Here is a 13,832-nt window from a genome sequence, read left to right as displayed (position 1 = left end):
GGGGGTCCCCCAAAGTTTGTAGTTTTAAGAGAAGCAATGTTATGCATTAGCAGTTAGTTTTCTTTCTTTCTTTTTTTTTTGGAGAGGTTTTTGCTATAGGGCATGTGCGCTCGCCAGAAAGACAAGAGACAGACAGAAAGCGAAGAAATCACCCTCAAGAGGGGATGGCCATGCTGCAATACCCTCTCCTCCATTCTCCTCTCAGGATCTTGGGCACGCACGCATATGCACCAGGCCTGAGTTTAAGCCACTGGGTCCGGGACTTGAACCGCAGTCGACTACATGGGAGTTCAGCAACATAGCCATTACGCTAACTGCTGGTCCGAAGCAGTTAGTTTTCTATGCCAGGCCACAAAAGCTGAGTTAACCTTCGAAGTTGCTGGTGTACCTCAACATGAAACACGACAGAAAATATGTGGGGCTACCTGTTAAATTTAATTACTGAATTTCTAAAATGTGTAACACATAAAATTATAAATACAATTGTTGACTCAAGTATCATGATACACAATGTAATAGAAGACGATGTGATTCAGAGAAAGGCAGAAATACTTTTTTGTCCCAACTCTGCCACTAACCAACTTTTTTGAAAAATAAGAATAAGAGCCTCTTTGGGCTTCAGTTTGCTTATCTGTAAAATGAAGGTCTCATCTAAGGTTCCAAACTTCTTCACTCTAACATCTTTTTCCTCTCTTTTTTCCTTGCAATAGTTAATTTCTGATTATAAAAGTTATATGTAGTCATTAAAAAATGTTATAGAAAAGTATAATACATAGAGGAAGGTATGAAAATTGTCCTCAACCCAATCAGATATATTCTCACTTTCTATTTCTGGAAGTTTGTTAAGAAATACATGGATAAATATGAAAACCTGCTCTCCCACCTGTAGTGCTTTTACATTGCCTAAATACTGCCCTAGAATGTGAATTGTTTTCTGTGGAGTTGAACCAGTAATTTGTGAAGTGTTTTATTTGCTCTGGGAACTTCCCAGTGCTTTATATATATTTTAATGCTGTCTTCAAAACAGCCCTGTGTAGGTTAACCCCCTTGAGCAGGTGTAGAATCCAAGGTGTAAGATGGTTAGCTAACTTATCTATGGTGACCACATAGCTGGTTTGGGCAAAGCCATCTGACTCTAGAGATCTAACATCCTCTTTGTTTATGGTGCTTTGTACAGGTTACAATTCGAAATAAAATTAGGGCCTAGATTTCTAAATATTAAGTTTCCAGTTTTTTTCAGATGTAACAGGTTAAGTAATGATTATGTCAAATGATTGAACTTGTAGTTGTGATTATAAAAAAAGTTTTACTAGCATACTTGCGATACCAGGTTCTTTTTTTTAATGGTTGGTTTTTAAAAAAATACTTATTTATTAGCTGTTATTTTTAAAGTTAGCAATAAGGCATGCGTGCTCACTAGAGAGAGACACAGAAAGAGAGAAACAGAGAGGGAAAGTGAGAAAGCAAGTCACCAGGTCCGGGACTCAAACTGTGGTTGGCCATGTGGGAGTCCAGCAACTTAACCAACCTACCACCTGCTGGCCCCGAGTTGTTGTTTTTTTTTTTTCCTTTTTTTTTTTTTTGAGATTTTGCTATCAGGCACTTGCTGGGGAGACAGAAAAACAAAAAGTGAGAAATCAACCCCCAGGGGAGATGGCCATGCCGCAAACCCTTCTCCTCCATTCTCTTCTTGAGATTTTGGACATGCACACATATGTGCCTGATGTGAGTTTCAAGCCTCCAGATCTGGGACTAGAACTGCAGTTGACCATGTTGGAGTCTAGCAATATAACCATTACACTATCTGTTGGTCCCCAAAGTTCTTTTTCTTAAACTAAATTTTTTTTTTTTTTTGCCACAACATTCTTGTCAATTGTCCAGGGTGATATTTAAATATACTCTTAATTTAGATTTTTTTCTTTTATTTTGGTATTTAAAATATAATCTTTGATTTTTTTAAAAAGAATTATTTTTATTTTATTTATCCATTTATTTATTTATTTTAATTTGAACAGAGAGGGACAGAATGAGAGAGAGAGAGAAAGTGAGAAAGCAATTGAACCACGGTTGGCCACATGGGAGTTTATTACCCCTAACTACCACGCTACCTGTTGGCCTCTGATTTTTTTTTAAAGAATTATTTTATTGAACTTTATTTATTTACTTATTTTAATTTGACCAGAGAGGGACAGAGCGAGAGCGAGAGAAAGAGAAATTGAGAAAGCAAGCCACCAGGTCCAGGACTTGAGCTGTTGTTGGCCATGTGGGAGTCCAGCACCCTTAACCACTTTGCCATCTGCCAGCCCCATCATCCTTGATTTTTATTCATGATCTGTTACATTGGGTTTAAAAGAGCTCCCATTTTTCCTTTATAGTCATGGCCTATAATGTTGCTTTAAAGAAACTTTAACATAGTCATACATCTTATCCAGTGAAAAGTACCCAGCTTCATTACCTCTATGCAAATAGTGGTAGGTCTAGTGGAAAATCACCAGATACAAAGGACTGTGCTCTACTTGACCTGTTTGGAATGTTGAATTCCATTTGTTAGGGATGCAAACAATGCATGTCTTCTTATAAGTAAAGTCATGGTTATTAAACTTAAAAATTTTTTTTCTCAACAAGAACAGAAAATTGAATGTTATATCTAGAACGAAATTAGAAATTCATAGTACTTTAGTACTTACTGACTAGGCTTATTGATTTGAAATTCCCTTGCCCTCCCTGTTCCTCTGTTAACTTGCTATTGAAAGAATCAGGCATGTTGCAGTCCTTTTTTTTTTTTTTTTTCCTCACATTGTTCAGTCCTCACCTCCTGTGGTATGTTTAAAGTTTGGTGAAGAGAGAAGGAGGGGAGATAAAAATTTATTGTAAACTTACTGTGCATTCAGCTCTGTACTAGATATAGAAATATTAGGCATTTAAATTGGATTAACAAGTATGGGACTGTGTGCAATCTAGTGCAAAATTGCATGATACAGATTCACTTTTTTTTTTTTTAATATGGCACCAGACTGCTTCTTTGGACTTAATAAATCATGTGTTCAGTGATATGTAGGTGAATGACTGACATTATAAATGTGTAAATGTAAGATTGAGGGATTTTATGCCCATGTTATCATTCATTTTATCTCTTATGACTTCTTGCCCTACTGTTCAAACCTTGACCTAATTTCAGATTTTTCACCCGGCTATATTTTGTAATGCCCTTTCCTTTTTCTCCTCATCCTACGGCGTTAAGTCTTGACTGGCCTGCCCGCCTCCAGATCTATGCCATCTGCCCAATCCATTGTCCAGATGATAGCTGCTTTCTGCCTCAAGCTTGCCTGGAAATATTCATTAGATCTCCTTTACATTAATATCAAGTCCAAAGTTCTTAGTATGTCACACAGGCTGTCTGGGATAGTAATTTAAGATCAAGGAGCTTTTAAGCTATTATTAGACTGTAAGCTTTCTGGATATAGGAATTCTGTTAAATTATACCACATGATTAAGAGCTCCTACTAGTTGACCCATTGCTTAGTAAATATTTCTAAATTTTCTTTCAGCCAAAGAAAGGATTTTAAGTAACTTGCGGAAGCACGAGGCTCCCCATCCTCCCCTTGTTCTGTACCCAATGAGACCTCCTGTGCCAGTTATTTCCTCAGTTGTACTGCTGAGTCAGAAGGATGCCACCCAGCTGGTGTGCACAGACCTGAATATGTTGCAACAGCAGGCCAGGTAAGACCCTGAGACTTTGAGGGTATGCTCCCGAGCTTGCTGCTCTGATAGCTGGATGATTCAGTACGTAGAGTGGCTTTCTTGTCTATGTTCTCACCATCAGGTTAATATGACCAGGCTGACCCAGGCGATTCACTTGGTTAACTCAGTTATGACAAGTCTTTTAATTTCATGGACAGTCACTTTTACGTGTTTCCTGTGTTTGCTGTGGTGACATTTTTGAGCCACCAGTGCCAGCTAAGACATTCTTATGCTCCCCCCTTAGGAGACGTTCTCATTCTGCGAAGATTGGCAATAGAAGGGTGTGAAATAAGATTGACTTTTTTTTGGATTACTGCTTTGTTCTGTAACTTTCCATGTCTTTTAAGAATTGATGTAAACACTTGATCAAAGTGTGGGAAAGCCTTAGTGTTGAGAGTTCACCTGGTAAATACAGAATGATCAGCTAAGGTTTTGACTCCAGTTTGTAATCTTTTAAGAAGGAGTATATGTGGAATAAGTGTGTTTTGTGAACAGTAAATGAACCTTATTATTACAAATCCCATGCAAATCAGTTTCTTACTGACATTTTTTTCCTTGACTGTTTTTGGTCTAGGCAGTTACTGAATCTGTGCTGTGTGCCAAATAAACACCTGCTCACTAACATGTTAATAAATACAATTAAAATAGTATTGACATCCCATGTACACAGTTAGCTTTCTTAGCCTTTGACATTTCAGTTTGAGTTAATACGTAAGATGTCACTGGCACATACAATTAAGGCATGCTTTTATGATGATTAAATTAGGACAAAATTGCATTTGTTGTTGTGGTTTTTTTTTTTTTTTTTTGAGAGAGCTCCTTTTGCTCTCAGGCATGTGTGGCTCTCCAGAGAGGCAGAGACAGAGAGAGAGAAAGCGAGAGGTCTCCCCTTGGCGGGGGCTGGCCATGCCATAATCCCTTCTCCTCCATTCACGTGTTCACATATCTGACATGTTTCTCAGATGGATTTTGGGCACACATGCACACCAACCCAGTGTGAGTTTTAAGCTGCTGGGTCTGGGACTTGAACTGCAATTGACCACGTGGGAGTCCACTGATATAACCATTATGCCATCTGCTGGTCCCTATTGTGTATTTATGGGTTCATTTAAAATATATTGCTGCAGATTCTAGATGAAGCTTTGTTTCTGGCTTGAAACTTCTTTTTTTTTTTTTTTAAGAATTATTTTATTTAACTTTATCTATTTCAATTTGATCAGAAAGGGACAGAATGAGAGAATGAGAGAGAGCAAGAGAGGGTGAGAAAACAAGCTGCCAGGTCCAGGACACAAACCATGGTCGGCCATGTGGGAGTCCAGAACCTTAGCCACCATGCCACCTGCTGGCCCCAAACATCTACTTTTTCTTAAGACATTTCTTTTGTTGCTTATCTTTCTGGCTATCCAGTCTGCCAAGAAGAGGATTTGGATAAGTCTTGGTCCACACACCTCTGGTGTTTTGCTGTTATAGAATACTTGTGTCTCACTGTATTTTATCGCTGACTGAGGGTAATTGGAAGCCTTTATCACTTACCATATAATCTTTCTTAAGAGTTTGTTTTACCTCCTGATGATGGTTTCAGAACTGCAGCTCTTCGGGAATCTCAGCAAGTTGCCCTGGATGGTGAGTTACTGGATACAATGCCCAAACAGTATGTTAATCGGGAAGAACAGGCCACACTACATTTGGAATGCAGAGGCTGTAGTGGTAAGAAATGCCAAGGAGCAGCAGTTGTCACAGTTCAGGTAAGACTGTTTATATTTCATCAGGATTTAGAGAATTTTAATTGAGTCCTGAATATTGGCATGTTATTGAGAAAGACCAAAAGAAGTATATAGCACATGATCCTTGTCCCAAATATTTTATAGTTTTTAGAGGAGTGGAAACATACATAGGGCTAATCCCACAGTTCCATGAGTGCCAGATGGGTCCTACAAGACAGGTAGTCAAAGTCAAAGAAAAGTGGAATCATTGAGACGATTCTTAGGAGGACTTAGACTGATCTTTTAAAGATTTTGATGATGCTAGTTTGGACTCTGAAGGAATATGAGAATGGTGCTGCCATTTAGGGATCTGTGATTAGATCAGTCTGTTTCTAGTGTTTTGGGGAGTGGTAATGGGAATTTGTACTATAAAGTTTGGTGCAAATAGTTATTGGGAGCTGTGGGAAGTAGATGAGTTGAGTGAAGCTTGTCAATAGGCAAAGGAAAGCTATGCAACAATATGACTGAATATTCAACTGCCTCTCAGAGTCACCTCTTACACTGGAAATAATATGCAAAAATTGGGTCTATGCTCTTAAAAGGACTTCAGAATGGAGGTTTAGCTTAAGCTAATATGTCATAGCATTTACTTTATGCCATGCCCTTCCAAATACTTTGCCTAACTTAATTTTATTCTCATAGTGACCATATGAAGTGGATATTGTTACTATCTTCAGTTTCCAAATGCAGAAGTAGAGGCATAAAGAGGTTAAGTTACATACTGAAAATGGCACAGCCAGTGAGTGGCAGAACCAAGAAAGCCCAGGCAGTCTGGCTTTAGGGCTCATTCTCCTTAATCTCTGCTGTTTACTTTTCTTAGGAGTGAATTCAGAACTTGAGCTGAGAAAGAAATGCTTTGGATATAGGCAGTACCTGCTCTCTGACTACATTTGTGCTAAAATAGCTCTTCTTTTTTCTTAGCTTTTGGAAAATGGGGAAAATTTATTTCCCTCACCCTTGGTTGTCTTTCAGAAATACTCCTTTTTTTTTTTTTTTTCTTATCCACTATTTTAAGTGTTTCTATGTATTCTTCATCAATTTCCTTGTTAGACTGTTTTCTCTACAATATGCTCTCTGAAGTAACCTTTTATAGTTATATATGTATTTTTTTCTTTCTTCCTTTCCTTTCCTTTGCTTTCTTTTCCTTTCCTCTTCTTTGCTAGAGGGTATGTGTGCTTGCCAGAAAAAGACACAGAGCAATAGGAGAAAGCATCCCCATAGGGAATGGTCATGCCACAATCCCTTCTCTCCTCCCTTTCCCCACTTTTTGGAATTTTGGGCACGCATACTTGTTTTCACACGTCTGGGATGTTTCTCAAACTGCCAGGTACAGAGCTGAACTGCATAGTTGGCCATGTAGGATCTAGGTGCTTTAACTACTAGGCTATGGAGCCAGCCCACTTACTGTATTTTTCACTACATTCAAATTTTATTTCTGATATTTTTCAATATGCTTGAATGCATCTTAAGTTAGAAATTTGATCTAGACGTCCAGATGAGCCCAATTATTTTCTATATTGTATACATACTAGATTCTTAAACATTGAAGTATCTTTGACCTGATGCTTTATCAAGATAATTTTTTTTAGTGTCCTCCCACCTCCTGCCCTAGTTTCTAAAGCTTTAATAAGGTAAAGGTAGAGATATTTAAGAAAGATCACTTTCTAAAGTAATAAAGATGGAAGAAAAGTTTGCCAACTTAGGGTAGATTTTGAGTTGGTTAGAAAAAACTGAAAATGTATCCAGTTGTCATAAAAAGAAATATCTTATTACCAATTTGTGTTTTTATTAATACTGTATTTTTCCATATTTTGAAACTATATACCTTTGTCAGATTGTTAATTCTACATAGAAAAGGGAATTTTCCTGAAAAGCTTTTTTTTTTTTTTTTTAAAGTGAGTAATGAGATAAGTACAAAGAACTGTTTTTCCAATTCTGGATGATAGCTTGTTCTGTGAAGAGTTGTAAATATTTGCAGCCCTGGCCAAAGAGCAGGTCTCTTAGCCTGGCCTTCTGTTAACTCTCAGGGTCTGCAGTGGAAAATACCCACCAGGCAAAGCAGACCAGTGAGCTTCAGCTCCAGGCTGATGTGTGACTTGTCCATATTGTTTCAGGAAAAGAAATCATAGTGTCTGAACCCTTGAACTGAAATACCTTTGATAGCCTTTGGTTTGTTTATTCTGAAATTAAAAGGTACACTTTTTCTTAAATACCTTCAAGTAATTTCAATTGGAGGGAAGTCAGAAAGAAGATGGTTTATGTTAAGAAGGATTGATATGAATAGAGCTTCACTGTTTTTACAGACACATCAAAATACTTGTGCTTTCTTTTCTCAGAAGAAAAATGGGAAGATACTAATATTGTTGAAGAAAGAGGGAAAAAATAAGACAGGGGAAAGGGAAAAAGGGGGTTTTATAGAAGCCCAAAGAATTTGAAAAATTTGTATTTTGTGGCTGTAACTCATAAACATTTAAGAAATAGTCAAGATTTCTTAAAGCATATTTTAATTTTCTGCCTCTTGAACTTGGTTGCCCAATGTCCTTACTTTCAAATTCACCTTCAGAGGATCCTAAAGCTCGAGAAACTCCTCCTGCACCCCGTAGCTCTTAGAAGTCATCATCAACAATATTGTCTAATGTGGACATGCCAAAGGGATTAAACACAAGAAGTCAGTGAACAATTTTTGTTGTCTGAGACTTAAATGAAATTTTTTTTAGAGGCCTTATTAGTAAATTACTAATTGAGGTTGTTCTGGACATTACTTTCTGGTTGATACTTGTAAGCATTCATGATAAAATTAATATTCATCTACTCATTAATAGCTCAGAGCAAGGTAGGAGAAACTGGAAAGTTTAACTGACATGAAGTTTGGGTATTATCTATGTAGGTTGGTTAGTTTTGCTCTTATTTTTAGCCAAAGAATCACTTGAATCTGAAGCCACCCATTTTCCAAATGGATAACTTTAGTTATGGATGACTTTAGTTTTGAAATGAGAGGTATTGGTAGAAGATTGGTAGGGTGAGTTTTGCATTTTCATAACTCATTATGAAACTCAACTGGAGAGAATATGTCTTACAAAGGGAGTTATTTTTATTAGGCTGTTGAGAAAATCATGACGTGTTTTTCTATGCAAAAATGTGTCATGACTTTCCAAACAGCCCAATATAAAGTAGCCCTCTATATACACGTGTCCAATGACCACCCGATGCTAAATCCAATAGTTTTGATTCTGTTAAACATCTTGTATCATCTGTCGATATTGAATTTCATGACATCTCTTCTCATCCCCCTGACCTCTGTTACTTCTCAGTGGCCAGGGTTTCTTTTTCTTAACCCTGAGATTGCTGGTTGTCCTTGGATCTACCCCAATCCTCTTCTGCATATGACATTCATCTATTAATATTCTAAGCCATAGGGTGCATGTGTTGCTGGAGAGAGATAGTAATAGGGAAAGTGAGAAATCACCTCCTGGAAAGATGGCCATACCGCAATCCCTTCTCCTTCGTTTTACTCCTGGGATTTTGGATGTGCACACACACATGCCTAGTATGATTTTCTAGCTCCTGGGTTTGGGATTTGAAGCACAGTTGGCTATATGGGGTGTCCAGCACCTTAACCACAACACCTGCTGGTCTCTTGAAGTGAAGTTCTTAATCTGGGTCTGTAAATGGTCTTTAGATGGTTGGTGAAACCCCTGAAAGGATATGTGGAGAGTTCATAGATTCAGTGGCTCCTCAGAGTAGTCCATAACTCCTAAAAGGTTAACAACCACTTAGCCCATTTGTTGATGAACTGTTGTTTCTCTGGTCCAGAATTCTCTTTCTTTCCAGATCTAGATTTCCACCTGCCTCCTTTACATTCCACTTGAATGTGCATATATAATTCAAACTCCACAGATCCCAAACTAATCTTATCTTTAGTCTCCAAATCTGTTTTTCCTGTAATTCTGCTTACCTGGTCACCCCAGATAGATGTAGGCATCAGCATCATCTCTTCCATGTACCCACTCCCCCTTCGTAATTCCCATCTAATTGCTTCCCAGATCATATTGGTTCTGCCTCTGAAATGGTTTTAAATTGATTCCCTTCTCTATGTTGCTGCGGCCATTGTCCCAAGGAGGTCCACTTTACCTTTCCCCTGAATCATTGCACTAGATTTCCTGTCTATGTCTCTTTCTCTGTCAAGTGCATTTTCTATTCTGCTGCCATTCATCTTTTTAAACACAAATCTGAATACATTTCTAGGCCAGAAACTCACACTGGCTCTGGTACCTAAAAAGAATATGACTCTTAGGGTCCTTCATCATCTGTTCTTGATCTTTTTCTAGCAGCGTCATTTAGCTTCTCTCTTACTTCCCAGATACTCTGTTTTCAAGCCACTTAGGTGTTCTCCACCCTTTACACATGATGTGTGCAGTTACATATTGTTGTGAGGCATGTGCCACTTTTGTTCTCCTATCATTTCTGACCTCTTGCTCTGCCTTCAGTACTAGGTACAAGCCACATCTCTTTTTGGCATGTTTCCTGAGTCCTCTAGTCAAATTGAGATGCTTCCCCTCTCAGCGCATATTGTGCCTAAGTGCTATTGCAGTCACTTGCTTTTTTTTTTTTTTCCCTGCTGGATTGAACTTTACTGAGTTTTTGTCCATATTCATCTGTCTACCTGTGCCATCTAGTGTGGCTGAAAGCCACCAGCATTCCACTCGTGAAGTTGTATTAGAATTATGTTGAATTTGAATTATGACCCATTCTATGGTTGTTAGTAGATTTTGAGTTACACGAGGGCTAGGGCCTTGTCTTACTCATGTTCATATTTTGAAGGAATGAACAACTATAAAGTTATACTCTTCACAGGTAAGCTCCCTGGGTTTAACTACTTCCAGGAACTTAGTAGAAAGTTTTTAATTATGAACAACATCCTGGAAGTTGGAATTCTTTCATTTTAGAAGTTAGCAGTCTTTGGTTGTACTTCCCATTGGCCAGTTTAAACGCCTTAATGCTTTTCATACAAATCTTGAATACTTCACACTGCTCACCTTACCTTTTTCCTTAATACAGATGTCTCCCAGGTATTCAGTCTTGGCACACAGTAAGAATGCACTCTACTTTCTGTTCCAGCCCTATTCAGAGTACTCTTTGTCATTAGGCTTAGGCACTCCCACATCCACAGTATTATTGTAGATATTCTGCCTACATTATCTCACTTAATCTTCACAGAAAGAAGATGAGCTCAGAGGAACAGGTTCAGAGACACTTTAAGAGATCTGTCAAAGTCATCTAGTAAGTAGCTCAGTCAGAATTCAGTTGTGTGCCCATCTAAATTTGAGACTTACACTTTTGCCATCCAACATTGCCAGGCATTGTGCTTAAACTGCTTCAGCTGCACTTTCTGAAAACTTGCAGTGTGATTATGAGTAAGCTGATTTCGCCAGTCACATCTCATTTAAATGAACATGCGTACCATTTTCTCTTGAATCTGTGAGATACTATTGTCTTTTATCAGCGATTAGAGAATCCATAGGCTTAAGTTAATACTCTAGATTGGGTCACTTTTTAAAAATTAGCTTCTTGGGAAATGATTCTTATATTTTAAATGCATTTTTTAATGGCTTCTTTTTAAAGATTTTGAATAAAACCATGAAAATATTTGGAAGAAAGTCCTGGAAATTTCCATTTATTTGCAAGTGTTTGAACTATGTACCACTTGTTTGGGGTATACAAAAGCCAAATATATTTTATGGGGAATGCGACGTGCTTCTCCTGACGTGCTTCTCTCTGCCTAATAGAAACCTCTAATAATTCAGTGATATTCCTGAGGGAACGGGGGTGATTTATAATTGGGTTTCTTTTGTTGTACTTGGTATTATGAGCCATGTTTGCTGGACCTAGGATTGATTTATTATGTGAAAAATTGTGTTCATTCCATAGAAACGAAAGATGGAAAAGAACCACTGAAGGCCTTACATTATTGTAAAAACTTGCTGAAGGGCATGCTCTGTCCAGCTTTTTAATTGCTTTGTCTACTTAAAATGACTCAAGTGGAGGGCTTCCACCGTGTGGCTTTGTTCTATTGTCTCCAACTTCTTGTAATTACGAACTGGTAATCATTCAGCCTCTCCCACCTCTATCACAGTACAGAAAGAAAACTTTCAATAGTGGTGGGAACAATGAACAAAAATAAATAGCCTAGAAAATTATGACAATTTGGTGATTTTGTGTGTGTATGATTGTGTGAGAGAGCATTTCTTAAGTTTCTTAAACTAGTTGGTTTTATTTTAGCAGTTTCTAAATATATCACATGGTAGCAGTTTTAAAGTTCAGGTTACAAAATGGCTTTAGTTTTGTCTTTCTGCCTTTTCCAGTTAAGTGGCCTTTTCTCCTTTGCCTTTCCACTTCTCTTCATTCTCACTGTCTTCCTTCCTCTTCTGAGAGTCTTTTTCGATCTGTTTGACTGCTTTCTTTCTGGGCCAACCAAGGGCATTCTGTGACACTCACAGACTCCCATCTTAGCTGTAGTTCATGACATATTGGGTTAAAAAGCTGATTGCACATGCTTCAAATCATATTTCAGGCTATTGAACATTGGTCTGTTATTTGAAAAGCTTGAAACTTAATTCAGATACTTGAATTGAATAATATTCATAACAAATATAACTCTTCTGGGCTTACCAAGATGACTGCTCCTGCTCCTTATCTGATCATACTCTTCAGCTCCAGCCCCTGGCATCGGCTTGGCTGGGCTCATTTCTACCCCTCTGTCCCCCCATCTCCCACAGATGTCACATTACTTTTGTCTAATGTTGTAGCCTGGGCCCAGGATGTCCTCTCCTTGTCTCTGCATTTATCCAAAATCAGTTTTCATATAGGTTATCATCAGTTGAGAAAGGATAGGATACTAACCACACCTCAAGTATGAAAGATATTAATATAATCATTTTTTAAAAGTTTTTAAAATCAAAATAAAATTAATTTTTTTCTGAAATGCTCAACATGTTTTCCTGTTTTATTGATTCTCTTTTTATTGAATCTCCTGAGAATCAATAAAATTTTGCTAAAGATTAGCCAAAGAGCTAAATGAATTGCTCTTTCTTTGGCATGCAGTAGATTTGGGTACTTTCTTTATTTTGTAGTTTGTTTAAGAAGTTTTTTATCTTGTTCCTTTCAAAGTGGCAATTGTCAGCAGTCGCTGTGTTGTCCTCCCAGGCACGTGTAGCTCACAGGCTCTGAGTTGAATTGTATGTATGTTTGAGAGCATGCAGAAAGAATAAGACTCAGGAGGGGGATGATCAACAGAGGAGAGGCTTGTGTGCTTCAAGAAAAGCCTCAGTGGTGGAAGACATATTTAATTAAATGTGTGTTTGCTGGAGAGAGATAGAAATAAAGGGAAGGAAAGAGAGAAATCACCTCCCCCGCAGTGGGGGATGATCACACCACAATCACGCTACTTCATTTCTCCTTTCAGGATTTTGGGCACACACATACACATGCTGGCATGTTTTTTAAGCCATCCAGTTCAGGACTCAAATTGTGCGTGGTGGATCCAGCTGCCTTAACCAGCATACCACCGGCTGACCCAAATCTCTCTGTATTTTCAAGCTTGTTTATTCATTGTTCATTCACATTACTCTGAGAAAGAGAGAGAGACATATACACGTCCCTCTAACAGGGTCTTCACACTGTAATCTGTCTCTGCCTCAGCCAGCCAGGATCATGGGCACATGCCCAGTAAATATAGAGAGACCTTGAGACTCAAACCTGTAACTTTCCCATGTAGTGTCAGCATTGTGAAACTTGTCCTACCACCATACCATTGTGGTTGGCCCATTGAATCTGTTTTTTTTTTAAATCTTTTTTTATTTCTTATTTTTTAAATTAATTCATTTACATTTATTCACTGAGCATTGTCACGGCATACAAAATGTAATTTCTCATCCAGAAGATGCTGCATAGTAGCTTAATCATACATGTTATCGTCAATAATTTTCCATTTCTAGTTTCATATATATATATATATATGTATGTATGTTTGTATATATATATATGTATATATATGTGTGTGTGTATGTATACACATATACATATATAATCCCCCTATTTCTCACCCTCTGCCATTTCTCACGCTCCTCCCTCACTATCTCAGGTGTCCACGGTTGTTTTCCATTCCTTGTTCTCCCCCACATTTTATTGATTAACAAAATTTCTTAAATAATCTAACCACTTTCAATAGCAAGCTCTGCTGATATATATATATCTTTGAATACCTGTCTGACTTAAGGCATGAAACTCTGAGTAGAATGAATATACTATAAGGTAGAATCTAGCTGATGC

At 37.9% G+C, this 13,832-nt stretch overlaps 1 protein-coding gene across 1 annotated transcript in view; it reads left to right on the top strand.

Moving 5' to 3' along the window:
* EPG5 (ectopic P-granules 5 autophagy tethering factor) overlaps positions 1-13,832 on the top strand; it is a 135,772-nt gene that overhangs the window by 71,633 nt on the left and 50,307 nt on the right. Inside the window, exons 26-27 of the mRNA XM_006144408.3 lie at positions 3,549-3,720; positions 5,324-5,486. Of these exons, the coding sequence (XP_006144470.1) occupies positions 3,549-3,720; positions 5,324-5,486 (335 nt within the window). The remainder of the gene's footprint in view (positions 1-3,548; positions 3,721-5,323; positions 5,487-13,832) is intronic.

The sequence above is a fragment of the Tupaia chinensis genome, unplaced genomic scaffold (assembly GCF_000334495.1).
Source record: "Tupaia chinensis unplaced genomic scaffold, TupChi_1.0 Scaffold000119_1, whole genome shotgun sequence".
Classification (NCBI taxonomy): domain Eukaryota; kingdom Metazoa; phylum Chordata; class Mammalia; order Scandentia; family Tupaiidae; genus Tupaia; species Tupaia belangeri.
This window is presented reverse-complemented; position numbering and strand designations above follow the sequence as displayed.